Raw genomic sequence first — 20,342 nt, forward strand, 5'->3', positions numbered from 1 at the left:
TAAGTTCCCCATCAGCTCTTCTGCTAGTTTTAGCAGACATCAACCATCATTTCATTAGATGTTGCAACATTTTGATTTTCTAATGCTGTTATTCACTATGAGTTTTTAATTGTGGTTCCTGTATAGTGAACTGTGTGCCCTGATCTTTGGTTTTGCTGAAACAGTCATCCAGGAAAGGCAGGCTGATGCTTGTTTCCTAGAGTAATCTTCAGAAAAAGAAGTTGGTATCATAACAGCGTCCAGAAGTGACTAGTATAGTGGTGGCGTTTGAACTGTTGTGGATTTTTATATGTTTGTTTCCATTCTTTCTTTGTGCCCCTCACATTCTCTGTCTTTGGCCATCTGGAGCCCCTCCCTTCCTTTCCTGTTGCTCCTGTGATGTGACCACAGGAGTCTTGGAGCACTTACTTGCTGTCATGATAAGGTGTGCCCGGTTCATCTCAAATTGAGCAACGTTCTGCAAAAGTGTGGCTGAATGAGGAGGCAAGACTGAGGGGCTGTCACAGGTTGGAGGAGACTGGAGAGAAGTGACAGCTCAGTGCCGTGTGGGATCCTGGTGTAGAAGGAGGATACTAGTAGAAAAACTAGTAAAAGCCAAAGAAAATCTATACAGTTGACCCTTGAACAACGTAGGAGTTAGGGGCGCTGACTCCCATGCAGTCGAAAACCAGCATGTAACTTGGCATGCAGCCCTCCATATCCACAGTTTTGTACCCTGGTATCCTTGGTTCTGCATTTTGGATTCAACCAACCACAGATCCAGATCGTGTAGTCCTCTGGTATTTTTTATTGAAAAAAGTCTGCGTATAAGTGAACCCACACACCTCAACCCCCGTGGTTCAAGGGCCAACTGTAGTTTAAAAAGTTACATTTACAATAAATAAAAAAAGATTATGTAGATCTTACCTAGCTTATTTGATTTTATGTTTGTATTTCCTTTTATGCTAAAAATGAATACTTAATATTAATGTAATTCTTATTTACCTTATCGTATTACAGTGTGTGTATGTGTGTATATAATATGTAAAATAGTTTCAAAATAATACCAACATTTACCCCAAAGAACAAGCCTACTGGGTGCATTTTAAGATTTCTTGGTGAGTTTTTAGGATTTTGTGTGCAAATACTATCTTTTAATATCACTTAGAATAATTCTTCTCTGGATATTTATGCCACCTTGATATACAGTTATGTTTATTTGAAACTGATTTATATTTTTTTAAGGATTTCTTTGTCCCAAAAGACCTAAATAAATATTTAATTATGAAACAAACATTTCAGGTATATGTGAAAAGAATTGTTTAGAAACAGAACTAAGAGAACTATACTCTCCCAAGTAGTTAATAAGGTTAATAAAACTTTTTGAGGTGGAGCTTTGACAGATGGAATTAACCAGGTCTGCTAGCAGAAAGACCACTAAGTAGGCAGGTGGGCCCTCTGATTTCATCTCTTTGTTTTTTCATGTAAAGAGAAAATGAAATCAAATCAGGAAAATGACTCCTTTTGTTCAGCTCGTTAAAGCTTTGTGAAAGCTGCCTCTGACCACTAGCAGGTTGTCACATTACTAGGTCTTATGCCAGGAAATATTTTGCTTTGACAGTAGATCTATTCCCCCCTTGCCTATTTGTCTTCACAACCTAGAGACCTACTTTTATGCCAAGAAACAATAGTTTGTATAGTGGTAAGTCTTAAAATAGTTTTGGTTTCTTGAACAAGTAATGAAAAAGTTATTTTGTTATTTATTGGAACTGTTGTCAATCATACTCATATTCATCATCATACTCATCATACTTAGTCTTATTTCAGATTCAGATATTTGATAATAAGGTTAATTTTAATGCAAATTTTAATGCTGTGTATCTCTGTACAGCTTGCTTAATGAGGTGCATATCAGTAACCCCTTCTGTTGGCAACTTTTCCAGTTGTTGGACTTTTTTTTTTCTTATTAGTTATCTGTTTTATACATATTAGTGTATATATGTCAATCCTGATCTCCCAGTTCATCCCACCTCCACCCCACCACCACTCCCTGCTTCCCCCCTTGGTGTCCATACGTTTGTTCTCTACATCTTTGTCTCTACTTCTGCCTTTGTCTCTACTTCTGTCTCTACCTCTCCTTATTGAGAATAAGGAGTGCCATAATAGAAACTAAAAACCTACATGGTGGGCTTCCCTGGTGGTGCAGTGGTTGAGAGTCCTCCTGCCGATGCAGGGGACACGGGTTCGTGCCCCGGTCCGGGAAGACCCCACATGCTGCGGAGCGGCTGGGCCCGTGTGCGAGCCATGGCCGCTGAGCCTGCGAATCCAGAGCCTGTGCTCCGCAGCGGGAGAGGCCACAGCAGTGAGAGGCCCGCGTACCGCAAAAAAAAACCCTACATGGTTACCTGGTGAGACAAGAACAGTTAGCTTTTAAATTTCTTTATCTGCCACTTGGATACTATGTGTTTTCAGAAGCAGCCTGAAAAATCTGGGTTAAATCAACTTCTTTATCTTGTGAAGCAGTGTAGTTTACAGTGAAGAGAGGGAGTGCCTGAAGCTACACCTGGATGTCTGAGAATCTTGGTTCTGATACTCATAATATGAAATCATGCAAACTATTATCCCTTCTGAGCCAGAGTTACTTCATAAGCCATTTGGGAAAATCAAATGAGATACTGTATGTGAAGTTCAGTGTCCAGCTTCTGAGCTGAGTGAATGCTTTGCAGAGGCTGCTTTGCATACTTGTGCCCTGTTTAGACTGTTTTTGGTTTCTTTGGTTCAGAAATTGCGAAGGGATTCCTTTTAAATGAATTATTGTTTATTTCTCCTGACAGCTGTTTTCCTGGAACAGAATGAAATTAATGGGGCTGGTCAAAAACCATATATGTGTGTGTGTGTATATATATATATATTTGGGATTCATCAATCCCAAATTGGAGTTCTATTAATTTTGTAATTTTCTGTTTTTAAAAAATAACTTTCTGAACATGAGTGGGCTTGGATATGTTAGCATTTAGTTTCTAAGTCTTAGGATATTATCATGGTTACCAAATCAGTGTGAAGAAGAAACTTATTAAAAAACAAGTATTATTTCTTGGGTGCGTAAGGTGGAAATTATGGGCAAATTTCTTTAAACTACTTAGACTCCAGAGGGATAAACATATGTCCTGGAAAACTTGAAGATTTTAAAACTGCTTAGTAATATCATTTTAGAATTAATTACACTCTGCACCTCAAGTTACCAATTTACTGTCTCTTGTTTTACAGCATCCTACGGCTAGCATTAAACTTCTCCCAGTGGAGCCACAAAGTAAACAGCTCATGACTTCTGATCAGGACGCTAAGGTCGTGGCTGAACCTCAGGGCCAGCGAGTCCAGGAAGGCAAAGACAGCGCTCATCTGGTGAGTGGGCATCCAAGACCAACACTGGCCTGGTGTACCTCTCTTCTCTTCTGATAACAGATCCTACAGTACACTTGGAACACTAGCATATCTCATGCTGAAATATAGGTGTTATATTCTGAGTAAATTTAGGGGTTGCTTAGTAGAGGAAATTAGCAGTTTCAAAGTGAGAGAGAAAACAGATGTCATTTATAGCTCTGAATACTTAAAGCTTTGGATTTAAAATCACCAAGAAAAATGCAGTGATTTGTAAATAGTTTAATAACATTATAGTCATTGTAGTGGTATTTATTTAAAGAGTTAATTCGAATTATGTAAGTTTTTAATTTTGAGTGCATTTGTTTATTGTACGATTTTATCATGTCAAGCAATAATATTTAAAGTTTCTAAATGACATTGGGAAAAGTAGGTTTTCTTAATTTTCCCTGTGGAAACTACAAGGAATTTTACTTAATGGTGTTCAGTCAAAATTTCAAAATATTTTAAATTTCAAGACTCCTACATCATTTTGAATATCTCATTGAATTTCTTTGTCATGTAAAAATTTGCTTTTCTCAGTGGGTTTTGTTTTACTAAATTACTATGGTTTGAAAATATGTTTCTTTACACTGTTGTGATGGTGTGTTTGGTGTTTTCAATTTTACAGATGAATGGTCCCATATCTCAAACCACTTCTCAGACAAGCTCCATCCCAGCTTTGAGTCAGGTAATTCAGTTCAGAGATTAATCACAGCTGAGGCTCACAAATATTGCCTAACAACAAACATTAATTATAAAAAAAATTAGAAAATGTCAGTGTTCCCCAAAAAGAGAGTGGGGGGAACCACCACCTGGGTACACTATATGTCAGTACTGTATATCCTTTTCTGGCTTGTGTGTGTGTGTATGTGTATAGTTCTACAGACAGCAGTGTGCCATGTGTATTAATTTAATTTCATGTATTCCTCACAGTGTTTTTAATGGTTCACTGATCATCTATTGTATGTATATGATTAACTTTACGTTTTAATAGCCTGTGTTCCTTAAAGCACAAAAGTGATAGTAAGCTTTTAGTAAGAAAATTGATTTCACATTTTAGCTGTGATTAATGAAAGAATAAGGAAATAGAGATCCACTGGTTTTTAAATCCTGCTTTACACCGTTTGCATTTGCGTATGTCAGGTGCATTTGGAGTCAGGCGCATTTAGCTTGGCAGTCCTCTAAGTGATCTCATAAATCCTACAAAATTTTAAAAGTAAGTCTTTTTTTTAAAGTAAAAGTAAATTTTTAAGAGTAATCTTACTAAATTTATAGTCAACCTCATCTACACCCCGAAAATATAAGCAGCTCATGTAGAAACTAAAGGCGGGGATTGGATTGTTGATCTTTTAAAAAAAATAATAATAAATTTATTTATTTATTTATTTATTTTTGGCTGCATTGGGTCTTCATTGCTGCACGCAGGCTTTCTCTAGTTGTGGCGAGCGGGGGCTACTCTTTGTTGCGGTGAGCGGGCTTCTCACTGCGGTGGCTTCTCTTGTTGTGGAGCACAGGCTCCAGGCACGTGGGCTTCAGTAGTTGTGGCACGTGGGCTCAGTAGTTGTGGCTCACGGGCTCTAGAGCACAGGCTCAGTAGTTGTGGTGCAGACTTAGTTGCTCCGCAGCATGTGAAATCTTCCCAGACCAGGGCTCAAACCTGTGTCTCCTGCATTGGCAGGCAGATTCTTAACCACTGCGCCACCAGGGAAGTCCCTGTTGATCTATTTTTAGTAAGGCAGAATTTTAAAAAATGAGGGATCTGTTCCAAACTACTTTGTTTCATTGTTGTTATTCTATTATGTATGTAGGGTTTTTTGCATATTGTACTTTACATTGATTTTTTAAGTGAATTTTATAATATCTTAAGTACTTCAAAATCCAAATATAAGACTTATACAGAGATCATTGATGGATTAAAATAATTGTTTTCAGATCAAATCTCCCTCTTCCTCTTGGTTGATTTGCGGTCCAATATAATATTCAAACATCTTTAAAACATATTTCAGGGCATAAAACTAGATATTTGGATTCTATGGGTGGGTTTTGGTTTGGTGTTTCTTTGCTTGCTTTTTAAAATTACTTCGTGGAAAATAACTGAGAGAGACCTATGTGGAAAAGAAGTGTAACACTTTAGCCAGAACTCAATATTTCATTTCTGTGGCGAAATAATTTGCAACTAGTACTGCCTACACATGCTTTGTCATTTTAAAGGGTCAAGGTACTACAATAGAATATTATATGACTAGTTCTTGGTCCAGTCCTGCAACCCAGTACCCCTGGAGTCTCTTGGGTAGAGCACATCTCTGACACCTGATATTGTAACGTGCATATACTATTTATCAGTTTTTCAAGGTATTGCACACTTGAGGTTTTCATAGGATCATTAAATACTAGAGCTGGAAGGGACCATAAGAGACCGTCTGGGCTCACAACATGTATGTTCTTTAAAACTTTAAAACAAACTTGCATTTTATAGAAAATAAAAGAAATCCATTACAACTTTTATGAAGTTGTAATCAATATATATATATTTCACCTCATGTTTTCCCCCATAGCAGATTTCATCTGTATATCCCCTTGTACTTGCCCTGTAGTATTTTCTTTATGTTGATTTGCCGTCACTTCTTTAGCTGTTGGGTTTTTGGGTACATTTACTTAACTTGTTTCTCTTTTTCCTGCTATTATAAATGGCATTGCTTTGAACATTTTTCTAATCAGCGTTATCATGGTGCACCTAAGTGTGTGGATAGCATAGTTGGTGTGGTGGCTCTGAGTGCTGATCCTCAGTGGTCTGCAGTTGTATGACTGGAAGGTGAATGTGCTTAGCAGTCTAATTTAGGAACCATTTTCTTTAAGGTTTAGTGTTCCCCCCAAAGTTGGATGCAGTGTAAGTAGGAGGAGAATGGCCATAGTGATCCCGAAATAAATGTCTGGATAATTAAGGAGCAGGTTTGCATTTATCCATTGGTAATATCAATTGTTTATTATACAGCTCCCTGCTCCCTCCCCCTATAAAATACTACCCTTATTGAGTAGTAACTATTTACAAGTTTAGCCAATCAGCCAAAAAGTGATCTTAGCTAGGGGAAACTGAGACCCAGAGAGGCTTAAGTAATTTCCCCAAGATTGCTCAGCTGTCCAGGATTTGAACCTAGGCAACCTGGCTTCAGAGCCAACTCGAGAAGAGAACTTCCTCTTTGGCATCTGTTATTTCCTTTAGAAAGAGAAACAACAAGTAGAAAGTAATACGAGAGACAAAACCTCACTCTTGTCAACCATTTGGGAACTATTTGCATTGGCTCTAAGTGGTTGAAATTAATTTGGGATAGAGCTAGAGGATTTTAGGTGGGGAATAGCATGACTTATATTTTAAGAAGATTATTTTGACCTTATTATATTAATAGAATGTATTGTAGTGAGCCAAGTATAGAAGTATGGAAACCAAATTAAAAAGCTGTTAAGTAAGGTGAGAAATGATGGTGGCTTAGACTAAGAATGAATGGATTTCAGATTTACTCTGGAGGTGGATTCAATGGCACCATTTATGGATTGGATTTAGGGGTTAGGGTGAGGGAAAAGTAAATCAAGGATAGTTGAGCAACTTAATGGATGGTGGTTTCATTTATTTCGAGATGGGAGAAACTGGAGAAGGAAAGGTTTGTGGAGGGAAAATACACCTGGTATAAATTTAAGTGAGCAGTGAATTGGGTCATTAGTGCCAGTTGGACCTGATTAGAGAGGTTAGGCCCTGAGATGTAAATCTGGAATAAACAAATAGATTTTTTTTATTGTTTTTATTACACAGAAAAGAATATTAAAGCTACTATTGTTTATGTGGATTAGGTAACTGAGTTACCTAAAATTAAAAATTACAATTAAAAAGTAGCTGAGCTGCCATTTAGAATAAAATCAACTCTAATACTTTTTTTTCCTTCTGTAATATTTTTGCCCATCTTAGAAGTTTTATGTCCTTCAAGGGCATTCTCAGTTATAACTGTTAGCTTCACTGATTCATCTTTTTCATAGTCACCTGTATTACTTCCTTATATGTATATTTGATTAAAATTTATTTAATAAATTATGTTCTGTGTTATTTTTTAAATGTTTCAAATGTGTTTGCTTTGTCATGGGAGTTTTAAGACCCATTCGGGCAGGAACTATGTAATGTAGCTCGTTGATAGTTCTCTGCAAGTCATACTTTATTTAAATTGAAAAGAAATTTTGTTAACATCAACATGGCATAATTGATAATTTAGTCATTCATCCTAAAAACTTATCTTTGTGTATATCATATATATATCTTTGTGGTACCATGGGGATTACATATAACATCCAGAAGTTATAACTATCAAATTTTAAGTTGCCTACTTAATAACCTCAGTAGCATGCAGAAACTCTTCTCTTATAAAGTTCTAACTCCCCACCCCCATTTCTGGTGTCACAAATTATATCTTCTTATTATGTGCCCAATACCATAGATTTATGCTTGTTTTTATGCATTTGCCTTTTAAATTCTTTGGCTTTTGTTTATCTGCTAATGTCCTTTCCCAGGGAATGTCCCTCCTTTAACATTCCAGGGAATGTCCAAAATGAAGTGAATGCCCTTAATTTTTTTTTTTTTTTTTTGCGGTACGCGGGCCTGTCACTGTTGTGGCCTCTCCCGTTGCGGAGCACAGGCTCGGGACGCACAGGCTCAGCGGCCACGGCTAACGGGCCCAGTCGCTCCGCGGCATGTGGGATCCTCCCAGACCGGGGCACGAACCCATGTCCCCTGCATCGGCAGGCGGACTCTCAACCACTGTGCCACCAGGGAAGCCCCTGTCCTTCATTTTTGAAGGACAGTTTTGGTGGATAAAGAATTCTCAGTTTTTTTCTTTCAGCACTTTTCCTTCATCTCGCTGCCTTCTAGCCTTTAAGGTTTCTAATGATAAATTGGTTGATAATCTTATTGAGGATCTCTTGTACTTGATGAGTCACTTTTCTCTTGCTGCTTTTAAGCTTCTTTCTTTGTCTTTTGACAGTTTAATCGTAATGTGTTTTGGTATAGGTCTCTGGGTTTATCCTACCTGAAGTTTGTGGAGATTTGTAAATTCATGGATTTCATTAAATTTGGGAAATTTTTGGCCATTATTTCTTCAAATATTCTCTCTTACCCTTCCTCTCTTCTCATCCTGGGACTCCCACAATGTGTATGTTAATTGTCCTGTCTTCAAATTTGCTGATTCTTTCTTCTGCCTGTCCAAGTCTGCTATTGAGCCCCTCTAGTGAAATTTTCAATTCAGTTATTGTACTTCTCAGCTCTGAAATATTTGTTTGGTTCTTTTTTACAGTTCCTATCTCTTTGTTGATATTCTCATTTCATTCACATTTTGTTTTCCTGATTAACTTTAGTTCCTTGTTCATGTCTTTTCCTTAGCTCTTTGAGCATAGTTAAGATGATTGTTTAAAGTCTTCATCTAGTAAGTTCCACGTCTGATTTTCTCAGGGACAGTTGATTTTGTTCCTTTGAATGAGCTGTGTTTTCCTGTTTCTTTGTGTGCCTTGTGATTTTGTTGTTGTTGAAAACTGGACATTTGATTACATTTGTAATGTGTTAACTTTGGACGTCAGATTCGCTTCTTACCCGGGGTTTGCTGTTTGTTGTCACTGTTGTTGAAGGCTATAGTAGTCTCATGGTTTTGAGACTTTTCCAAACTATTTTTGTAAAGACCGTTCCTTGTCATGTGTATTCAGTGATGTCTCTGTTCCTTTTGCTTGTGTTCAACTGATATTTTCACAGAGATTCCTTGAATGTCGTGAGTTGAAGCAGACAGTCAGTCCAGCACTGCCCTGCCTGGTGGCCCCCTCCTGCCCCACCCCCCCCAACCCTCCCCCCAGTGAGAGGGAGTAGAGCTGCCTCTCCCAGTCTTTGTAGACTGGCTTTGTGCTGGGACAGTCCCTCACTGAGTAGCTCAACTTCCTTGGAGACTAGAGATCAGCCTGAAGTGAAAGCTGAAGGTCTTCTCAGGATGTTTTTGAGCACCCATCTTGCCTGGTTGTAGCTTTCTGAATTCCCCATATACATGGCTGCTTTTGAGTGTCCTAATTTCCTGGAGTTACACTCCAGCCTCTTCTAGGGGCTTTAGGTGGTTCTTTTATGTCTCTGCGTGTCATCTTCTGCCCTGGCATGTGTGGGTTTGTAGTCACCTTATAGCTTTTATGAGCAGTGCCTGACACTTTGCCCCCGCCTTTTTTTTTTTTGGCTGCACTGTGCAGTTTGCAGGATCATAGTTCCCTGACCAGGGATCGAAGCTGGACCCCAGCAGTGAAAGCATTGAGTCCTAACCACTGGTCTGCCAGGGAATTCCCCACTTTTCCCATTTGTGTTCTGAGTTATGTGAGATAGGAGAGGCAAGTCAGTCCTTTAGGTAGCCTCCAGCTAAGACAGAACAGATGGACACACTAATTTGCAAGTAAGGTTTACCCTGCTCCCTCTGGCTCCTGGAGGGGATCTGGGACCTGGGCTGCTGCCACCCCAGACCAAGGTCACACCACACCACAAAACGTTCTGCCATGTCGAGCACAGCCTTTTCGTGATTGTTTCTTTGCTTAGTTGCTGTAAACTGTGATTGTTTTTCAGAGCTCCTACCAAGTGTGTTCAGAAACTTCTGTTTTTTTCATGATATTTCTGTGAAGGAATGAGAGCCTGGAGCTTCCTAGTTCACCAGTTTGCTTGACCTCTCATAACCTTTTTTTTTGCTTTTCTCAATCCTACACTTGCGTAATTCATTTTTTATGTTTATTTATTTTATTGAAGTACAGTTGATTTACAATATTGTGTTCGTTTCAGATGTATAGCAAAGTGATTCAGTTATACATATGTATGTATATATCTATATTCTTCTTTCTATCCTTTTCCATTATAGTTTATTACGAGATATTGAATATAGTTCCCTATGCTATACAGTAAAACCTGTTGTTTATCTATTTGATATATGGCAATGTGCATCTGTTAATCCCATACTCCCAATTTATCCCTCCCCACCTTTCCCCTTTGGTAACCATAAGTTTGTTTTCTGTGTCTGTGAGTCTATTTCTGTTTTGTAAAATAAGTTCATTTGTATCATATTTTGGATCCCACATATAAATGATATATTTGTCTCTCTCTGACTTCTTCACTTCGTATGATAATCTCTAGGTCCATCCATGTTGCTGCACATGGCATTATTCCATTCTTTTTTGTGGCTGGGTAGTATTCCATTATATTTATATATATATATATACATATATATATACACCACATCTTCTTATTATTCATCTGTCAGTAGATATTTAGGTTGATTCCATATCTTGGCTGTTGTAAATAGTGCCGCTTGGGGTGTGTGTGTCTTTTCGAATTAGAGCTTTTATCTTTTCCAGTTATATGCCCAGGAGTGAGATTACTGGATCATATGGTAACTCTATTTTTAGTTTTTTGAGAAACCTCCATACTGTTTTCCACAGTGGTTGCTCCAATTTACATTCCCACCAACAATGTAGGAGCATTCCCTTTTCTCCACCCCCTCTCCAGCATTTATTATTTGTAGGCTTTTTGATGGTGGCCATTTTGACCGGTGTGAGGTGATACCTCATTGTAGTTTTGCATGTTCCTGTTGGCCATCTGTATGTCTTCTTTGGAGAAATGTCTATTTAGATCTTCTGCCCATTTTTTGACTGGCCTGTTTGTTTTTTTGTTACTGAGGTGTAGGAGCTGTTTCTGTATTTTGGAAATTAAGCCCTTGTCAGTTGCATCATTTGCAAATATTTTCTCCCAGTCTGTAGGTTGTGTTTTTGTTTTGTTTATGGTTTCCTTTGCTGTGCAAAAACTTTTAAGTTTGATTAGGTCCCATTTGTTTGTTTTTGCTTTTATTTATTTTGCCTTGGGAGACCAACCTAAGAAAACTGTTATGATTGATGTCAGAGAATATTTTGCTTATGCTCTCTTCTGGGAGTTTTATGTTGTCATGTTTTACATTTAAGTCTTTAAGCCGTTTTGAGTTTTTTTGTGTGTATGGTGTGAGGGAGTGTTCTACCTTCATTAATTTAGGTGTGGCTGTCCAGCTTTCCCAACACTACTTGCTGAAGAGACTGTCTTTTCTCCACTGTATATTCTGACTCCTTTGTTGAACATTAATTGTCCATAGGTGTGTGGGTTTATTTCTGGGTTCTCTGTTCTGTTACATTGATCTGTACGTCTGTTTTTGTGCCAATAGTATGCTGTTTTGATTACTGTAGCTTTGTAGTATTGTGTGAAGTCTGGAAGGGTTATGCCTACAGCTTTGTACTTTGTTCCTTTTTCCTCTGTACTTTCCAGAATTGCTTTGGCAATTCTGGGTTATTCATAGTTCCACATAGATTTTAGGATTATTTGTTCTAGTTCTGTGAAAAATGTCATGAGTAATCCAATAGGGATCACATTAAATCTGTAGATTGCTTTGGTTAGTATGGCCATTTTAACTGTATTAATTCTTCCAATCCAAGAGCATGGCATATCTTTCCATTTCCTTGAATCATTTTTGATTTCCTTTATCAGTGTTTTATAGGTCTCAGTGCATAAATCTTTCACCTCCTTGTTTAGGTTTATTCCTAGGTTTTTTTCTTTTTCTTTTTTCTTTATTTTTTGTATGCAGTTTTAAACGAGATTGCTTTTTTACTTTCTGTTTCTGATATTTCATTGTTAGTGTAAAGAAGTGCAACAGATCTCTGCATATTAATCTTGTATCCTGTTACCTTGCTCAGTTCATTGATCACTTCTAATAGTTTTTGTGTGGAGTCTTTAGGGTTTTCTATATAGAGTATCATGTCATCTGCATATAATGATAACTTTACCTCTTCCCTTCTGGTCTGGATACTTTTTATTTTTCTTGTCTAATTGCTATGGTGAGGAATTCCAATACTATGTTGAATAGAAGTGGTGATAGTGGGCATCCTCGGCTTGTTTGAGAATTTAATGGGAAGGCTTTCAGCTTTTCTTTCTTTTTTAAAAAAAATTATTTATTTTTGGCTGTGCTGGGTCTTCATTGCTACGTGGGCTTTCTCTAGTTGTGAGCTGGGGCCACTCTTCGTTACGGTTCACGGGCTTCTCATTGCCATGGCTTCTCTTGTTGTGGAGCATGGGCTCTAGGCACGTGGGCTCAGTAGTTGTGCCTCGTGGGCTCTGTAGAGTGCAGGCTCAGTAGTTGTGGCGCACAGGCTTAGTTGCTCTGCAGCATGTGGGATCTTCCCAGACCAGGACTCAAACCCATGTCCCCTGCATTGGCAGGTGGATTCCTAACCACTGTGCCACAAGGGAAGTCCCGCTTTCAGCTTTTCATTGTTTAGTGTTATGTTGGCTATGGGTTTGTCATGTGACTTTTATTATGTTGAGATATGTTCCTTCTGTACCCACTTTGGGAAGAGTTTTTATCCCGAGTGGATGTTGAATTTTATCAAATGCTTTTCCTGTACCTATTGAGATGATCATGTGTTTTTTGTCTTTTGTTGATGTGGTATATCACATTGATTTGTATGTGTTGAACCATCCATGTGACCTTGGAATGAATTCAACTTGATCATGGTGTGTAATCCTTTTTATGTGCTGTTTTATTTGGTTTGCTAATATTTTGTTGAGGATTTTTGCATCTTTATTTATGAAAGATGTTGGCCTGTAATTTTCTTTTTTTGGTATGGTTCTATTATCAGGGTGATGGTGGCTTCATAAAATGACTTTGGGAGTGTTTCCTTCTTTTCAGTCTTTTGGAAGAGTTTGAGAAGTTAGGTATAAGTTCTTCTTTGTACGTTTGGTAGAATTCCCCAGAGAAGCCATCCAGTCCTGGACTTTTGTTTGCAGGGAATTTTTTTTTTATTACAGATTCTGTTTCACATCTAGTGATTGGTCTGTTCAAATTATGTTTCTTCTTGATTCAGTTTTGGTGGGCTGTATGTTTCTAGAAACTTGTCCATTTCTTCTGAGTTGTCCATTTTGTTGGCGTATAACTGTTCATAATATTTTTTATGGTATTTTGTTAAAATACCGTAAAAATCTGTGGTGTTGGTTGTTGTTTCTCCTCTTTCAGTTCTTATTTTGTTTATTTGGATCCCTTCTCTTTTCTTCTTGGTGAGCTTGGCCAGAGGTTTGTTGCTTTTGTTTAACCTATCAAAAAACCAGCTCTGGGCTTCCCTGGTGGCGCAGTGGTTGAGAGTCAGCCTGCTGATGCAGGGGACACGGGTTCGTGCCCTGGTCCAGGAGGATCCCACATGCCGCGGAGCGGCTGGGCCCGGGGGCCGTGGCCACTGGGCCTGCACGTCCGGAGCCTGTGCTCCACAGCAGGAGAGGCCGTAGCAGTGAGGGGCCCACGTACCACAAAAAAAACCCCAACAAACCAGCTCTTGGTTTTATTGATTTTTTTTCTGTTTTTTTTCTTCTTACTCTCTATTTATTTCCTTTCTGATCTTTATTATTTCCTCCCTCCTGCCAGCACTAGGTTCCACTTGTTCTTTTTCTGATTCTTTAGGTGGTAGGTTAGGTTGTTTATTTGAGATTTTTCTTGTTTTTTTTTTGAGGAAGTCCTGTATCGCTATGAACTTCCCTCTTAGAACTGCTTTTTCTGCATCCCATAGATTTTGTACGGTTGTGTTTTCATTGTCATTTGTCTCGAGGTATGTTTTAAATTTTCTCTTTGATTTCATTGTTGACCCATTGGTTTCTTAGTAGCATGTTGTTTAGTCTCCCTGTAATCGTTTTTTTTCTTGTTTCTCTTTCTGTGGTGAATTTCTAGTTTCATGCTGTTGTGATCAGCAAAGATACTTGAAGTAATTTTTATACTGTTAAATTTGTTGAGGTTTGGTTTGTACCCTAGAGAATGTTCTATGCATACTTAAAAAGAATGTGTATTCTGGGGTTTTTTTGGATGCAGTGTCCTGGAAATATCAACTAAATCTAACTATTCTGATGTGTCATTCAGAATCTTCATTGCCTTATTTATCTTCTATCTAGAAGATCTATCCATTGATGTCAGTGGAGTGTTAAAGTCTACTTTTATTATATTCCCATCGAATTTTCCCTTTATGTCTGTTGTATTTGTTTTATGTATTTAGGTGCTCCTATGTTGGGTGCATATATCCACTCCTTCTGTTGATGGTTTTATCATTATATAGTGTCCGGCTTTGTCCTTCTTTATGGCTTTTGTTTTAAAGTCTATTTTGTGTGATATGAGTATTGCTACCCCCACTTTCTTGTCATTTCCATTTGCATGAAATGACTTTTTCTGTCTCCTCACTTCCAGTCCATATGTGACTTTTGCCCTAAAGTGATCTGTAGGCAGCATATTGTAGGTCCTTATTTTATTATTCAATCTGCCACTCTGTCTTTATTTATTTTTTTTGTGGTACGTGGGCCTCTCACTGTTGTGGCCTCTCCTGTTGCAGAGCACAGGCTCCAGACGCGCAGGCTCAGCGGCCATGGCTCACGGGCCCAGCCATTCCGCGGCATGTGGGATCTTCCCGGACCGGGGCACGAACCCGCGTCCCCTGCATCGGCAGGCAGACTCTCAACCACTGTGCCACCAGGGAAGCCCTGCCACTCTGTCTTTTGATTGGAACATTTAGTCCATTGACATTTAAAGTAATCATTGATTAGTATGTATTTATTGCCACTTTAAATCTTGTTTTCCAGTTAATTTTGTATTTCTTCTTTTTCCTTTTGTGGTTTGTTGGTTTTCTTTTGTATTATGCTCGAGTTCCTTTCTTTTTGGTTTTTGTGAATCTGTTTTATGTTTCTGATTTGTGGTTACCCTGGTTTTCAAGTATGTTAACGCATAACTGTATCTACTTGCTTTAGACTGGTCGTCATATAAGCTCAAACACATTCTAAAAGATCTGTATTTTCTTACTCCCCTTCCCCACATTTTCTCATAACCTTTTATGTGAGAACTTTTTCCAGGTTGTCATTGATTTAAATTGTCTTTTTAATAACATAGAACTACTGATAAATTCTTATTGCATGTAATAAGAATTCTTATACAAATATAAAGCTTGATTGTTCAAACCTATAAAATGCAAATTAATGACATTCATTTCGTCTGGCAGGTGATGTTTTGCTGAAACTAAAAGCTGTTTCACCAAGTACTTGTGGTACTAGTTTACCCAGAATTTCTTTGAGTTTACCACAACCTAAACTGCAGAATTTCGAGTGAATAACTTCTTACTGCTTTTGTTGATTCGTTTCTTTGGTGCACCTTGGTGTCACCTGGTCTTCACTGGGCTTGAATGAATTTATGACGTTTTAGATCCAGTTCTTTTCTCAGTAAATTAGGTTAATTTAGGTGTTGTCACATAGCACCACTGCACTCTTAAACCTACATGCAAACATGGACATATCTTTAAAATTTTGTATTTGCATCTTTTTTTTTTTTTTTTTTTTTTGTGGTACGCGGGCCTCTCACTGCTGTGGCCTCTCCCGTTGCGGAACACAGGCTCCGGACGCACAGGCTCAGCGGCCATGGCTCACGGGCCCAGCCGCTCCACGGCATGTGGGATCTTCCCGGACCGGGGCACGAACCTGCGTCTCCTGCATCGGCAGGCGGACTCTCAACCACTGCGCCACCAGGGAAGCCCTGCATCCTTTAATTCTTTTAGAGAGCCTGTAGATTCCCCCACTTTGAGTCGATGGTGCAGACACTGACTTGCTATTAGGATGCTTTCCCAGGGGCTTGAAGAATGGGGCAGTGTGTGGGGATAGGAGAGAGTCGTTTTGCAAAATTGAGAGGGGTGGCCTTATAAAGGATGGTGCGATCTGGAAATTGGGGGGAGGAGACCTGATAAACGGTTTGAGCAAAGATAGGATATGCCAGGGTTATTCAGTTGGGGTTTTTAAATTTATTTATTTATATTTTATTTTATTTTTTGGCTGTGCTGCGAGGCTTGCCAAACTAACATATCTTAGTTCCCCAACCAGGGATTGAACCCAGGCCCTCAGCAGTGAAAGCACCGAGTCCTAACCATTGGACCACCAGGGAGTTCCCAGTTGGGTTTTTTTTAGATGAAATAGAGGAGCTGAGGGGGATGGCATCTTAGAATGAGAGGCAATTATAGAAGTGGGCTGGGGTCAGATTATGAGGAGTTTGAAGTGATGTTGGGGTTTGATTCTGAGTATTTTACTTAATAGCATCACGACAACTCATTTTACAAGTGAGAAGACTGAGAAAAAGAGACTAAATAATTTGCCAAAGCTTACACACATGGTAAAAGCTAACCGGCACATACCTAGGCAGATAAGCTTATGAATTTGCCCCTGTAACTCTTGCTCCATTTAACTCCATGTCACAGATATGAAGGGTTTGTGTCTTCCTGGGTGAAGAATCCATTTTTTGTAGGGATATTTAACTCTATAGTGATAGAGACAGACCTCTTTATCGGTAGAATGGGGTTAATACATCTACCCCAGGTTGTTGGGAGTGTGAATTCAAATAAATGTGTGACAAAATGAAAATATTTGTGTGCTTAGATTCTTATAGCACATAAGTGCTACCATTATCATCATCATCATCATCACCATCATCTGCTGTGGTTTCAGTCCTTGAGCTTATGTACATTTAGAAGTGTCCCTGTTATCTTCATGTTTAAGTAGAACTCCTAAACTTTTTTCGTCAAAGATATCAGCATTGGGACTTCCCTGGTGGCGCGGTGGTTGGGAATCTGCCTGCCAATGCAGGGGACACGGGTTCGAGCCCTGGTCCAGGAGGATCCCACGTGCCACGGAGCAACTCAGCCCGTGCGCCACAACTACTGAGCTTGCGCTCTTAAGAGCCCATGAGCCACAGCTGCTGAGGCCCCTGCACCTAGAGCCCATGCTCCCCAATAAAAAAAGCCACCACAGTGAGAAACCTGCACACCGCAATGAAGAGTGGCCCCCGCTCGGCGCAACTAGAGAAAGCCCACACACAGCAACGAAGACCCCAACATAGCCAAAAATAAATAAATAAAATAAATAAATTTATTTTAAAAAATAAAAGATATCAGCATTTTGTAAAATGTTAGTAGTACACCAGCCATAACTTGTAGATTAAAGTAGAAAAATCTCCTTGCAGAGGAGTTAACAGAATTATTTTGTTTTCAGAGTAGCATATCTGAATCATAATAAGAAAAAGAATCTCTTATACTGAGAACAAAGCTTACAGATGTTGAAGAAGGTTCGGACCCATTGTATGTGTCAGCGGTCCTGGACCACAGGGTGCAGGGTGGCGGTGCTCCTACTGCTCGAAGAAGGGCTTCGTTTGGGAGCTTTCAAGGGGATTCCTGTATTGGATTGGCAGGTGCAGATTTTCTTTCTTTCTCTTTTTCTCTTGCTCTTTCTGTTTTCTTAACTAGAACTTTCAGACATCTGTAGAAGTAGAGTAATAAAATGAACCTCAGTGTGCCCATTCTGACTTGAACAGTTCCCACCCTCACATTTTGCTTTTATTTTGTTTTTTCCTCCCCTCTGCACACACAGTTTTAAAAAGTGTTATGTCTGTATGTATTTACTTATTTATTTTCAGGCCAGGTGTGATTTAACAGCGTGCCATTTGCCGTAAACATTTCAACATGCATCTCTAACAGACACCATTCCAGTTTCTTGCCTAGCACGATCATTCCCAAACACTCACAGACTTTATTTCTTTAAGGCAGAAAATTAGATTCAACTATAAGTACCTAAGAATTTTAAAAAACAAATTTTTACACTTGTTTCCCTTTGGGGAATATACATGTTAACTCCTTTGGTTGCCACCATTCCATGAAATATAATTCAGAGAATGCTGAAACACTGTAGAAAAAGCAAAAGTCTGAAATTCCTTCTTCTGTCTGGGATAATAATTTTAGTTATTTTTTTATTGAGTTTATGAGAATAAGAAAAATAATACGAAAATCTTTTTGCTGTGTTCTCAGTCTTTGGATTCCGTGTGCCATTTGGGTTTTAATGTGTGGAATAGAATGGCTGTTGGACAGGGTCTGTTGTGATTAGGATTTTGGACTTGAGTGGCAGGGACATGTGACTGCTGTGCGAGGGTTATTTTTGGGATCTGGGTGTCGGCTTCTCATCAGAAACTATAGAAAGTTAGTGGGAGATGCACTTGCGGAGGCTCAGAAAGCGACAAGCATTTTTATGTGAGCTTTTGAACTTTCGAACATGGGTTGTTGCTTCAGCAAAGAATTAAGTAGTGACAATGACAGTGAAAAAACTGGCCTGTTAGAAAAATCTGTGGAGGAGAAGGAACCAGAGAACAAGATAAGTAAAACTTTATCTTCTTTATTCGGTACCTTTGGAGGTGAGGAACTTCATGGAGTGGGACGCAGGGCCGGTGTGTGGGCCGGGGTTTTTGTGAGGCCGGTGCACAGACAGGGTACAATGCCAGGGCAGCCACTTAACTCGGTCTCCTCTCCCACATCTGGGTTCTTAACTGGGTCTGAAAGTGTGGGTGAGGCTGACAAGAACCCCGACGTCTCTGCTCTCGGGTGGGGTGGTGAAGGTGCCTGCGCCCCTCTGAGCGGGGGCCTCCCTGAGGGCGAGGGACCCCGCTCACGTGCCCGGGTGCCCTCCCACCGGGGCCTTGGCAGTCACCCTCCCTGCTGTCACCCAACCACCTGGGAAAGCTCTGCAGTAGAGAATGAGGTAGCGGTAACTGTTCAGATTGGCAGCGCTGCTAACTCTGCAGGTTTGAATCGTGGGGAGAGGGAGGGTGGAGATCCTATTTGTGGTGACCACAAACGATGTAGGAATTCACGAGAGAGCGGGTTTTACAGTATTTGTGTTATTGACCCTGACGGCCCGGACGTTGGAGATGAGCTGTGTGCTCATGTGCATGGAACAGCTGCGGCTCCAGAGAGTCGTCCAGCTGTCACCTCCAAGGGGGTCTGCGGAGGGGCCTGGCCACCAGACAATGCTGCCCAAGGGCCAGGGGAGTCAGAGGCACCGCGGGCAGAGCCATCCCTGCAGGGCAGGCCACTCCCAGGGGAAAGGAAGGAAGCTTTTAACGAGAAAACTGAACCTAGTTCTGAACTTTTGAGTGATGGTGACCCACCCTGTAAAGTAAACATCGGTGACCTGCAGGCAAAGACTTCCACCAGGTTTCCTGAAGATTACACAGAAAGGAGTGTATTATGTAATGTTGGCACACTCCCCACATTAAATATCAGCACAGACATTGACTCGCTACTGTGTGTGTGCACTGTTCCAGAAGGGAGAGAGCACTGCAGTTCAGGACCGGGAGGTCAGGTGGCTGATTCACATGTTAATTTAATTAATGGCACTTCAAACGTTGAAAGAAACGGTGATTCTGGTGCTATAACAGCTACTGTACATCAGAGTTTAAACTCTGAAAAGGAAGGAGAAAATAACTCTATAAAACCACTAAAAGACAATGATTGTTCCAGTTTAGACGTTAGCAGATCAGACAGTCTCCTTTCCATAAGTCTAGATAGAATCAATTTAAGTTCAGAAAGATGTATCACTTCACTGAGCTTTGGAAATGAGTGTCTTCCTATTCATGCAAATATCCAAGAATCAGCCCCTAACAGATGTGATGATCCAGGCACTGAGTTCCTCCTGGGGCCAGTGATGCTTGAGGAGCAGCACCAGGGTGACTACAGCTTGGAAGTGGGAAGCAGCCAGCTTGCAAACAAAGCAGAATTGTCTTTGCAGTCTCAAAATAGTTCATCTTATCAACATGAGGATGAAATTAGCATTTTTGAAGATGAGGGTTGTGGTTCGAGGGCTTTTGAATGGAGAGCTGCCTGTCAGGTACATCTGAGTGCAGACATTAGGGCCAGCAAGGCCCAGATCAGTGATGTAACGTGTGCAGTGCAGGCAGCAGACGTGGAGGGAGTGTTCCGAAACTCACAGGAAGTGCCCCGAAACGGCGAGTCTCTCTGTGGCTCCAGGTGGCTCAAGAGTGACTTCATTTCCTCTG

The 20,342-nt window shown here is 39.9% G+C and overlaps 1 protein-coding gene across 1 annotated transcript in view; it reads left to right on the top strand.

Annotated features, from left to right (window-relative positions):
- Nucleotides 1-20,342, top strand: part of LARP4B (La ribonucleoprotein 4B) — an 86,783-nt gene that overhangs the window by 24,395 nt on the left and 42,046 nt on the right. Inside the window, exons 2-3 of the mRNA XM_060005259.1 lie at nucleotides 3,247-3,381; nucleotides 4,028-4,087. Coding sequence (XP_059861242.1) covers nucleotides 3,301-3,381; nucleotides 4,028-4,087 — 141 coding nt within the window. The 5' untranslated portion in view covers nucleotides 3,247-3,300. The remainder of the gene's footprint in view (nucleotides 1-3,246; nucleotides 3,382-4,027; nucleotides 4,088-20,342) is intronic.

The sequence above is a fragment of the Delphinus delphis genome, chromosome 2 (genome assembly GCF_949987515.2).
Source record: "Delphinus delphis chromosome 2, mDelDel1.2, whole genome shotgun sequence".
In the NCBI taxonomy this organism is placed as follows: Eukaryota; Metazoa; Chordata; class Mammalia; order Artiodactyla; family Delphinidae; genus Delphinus; species Delphinus delphis.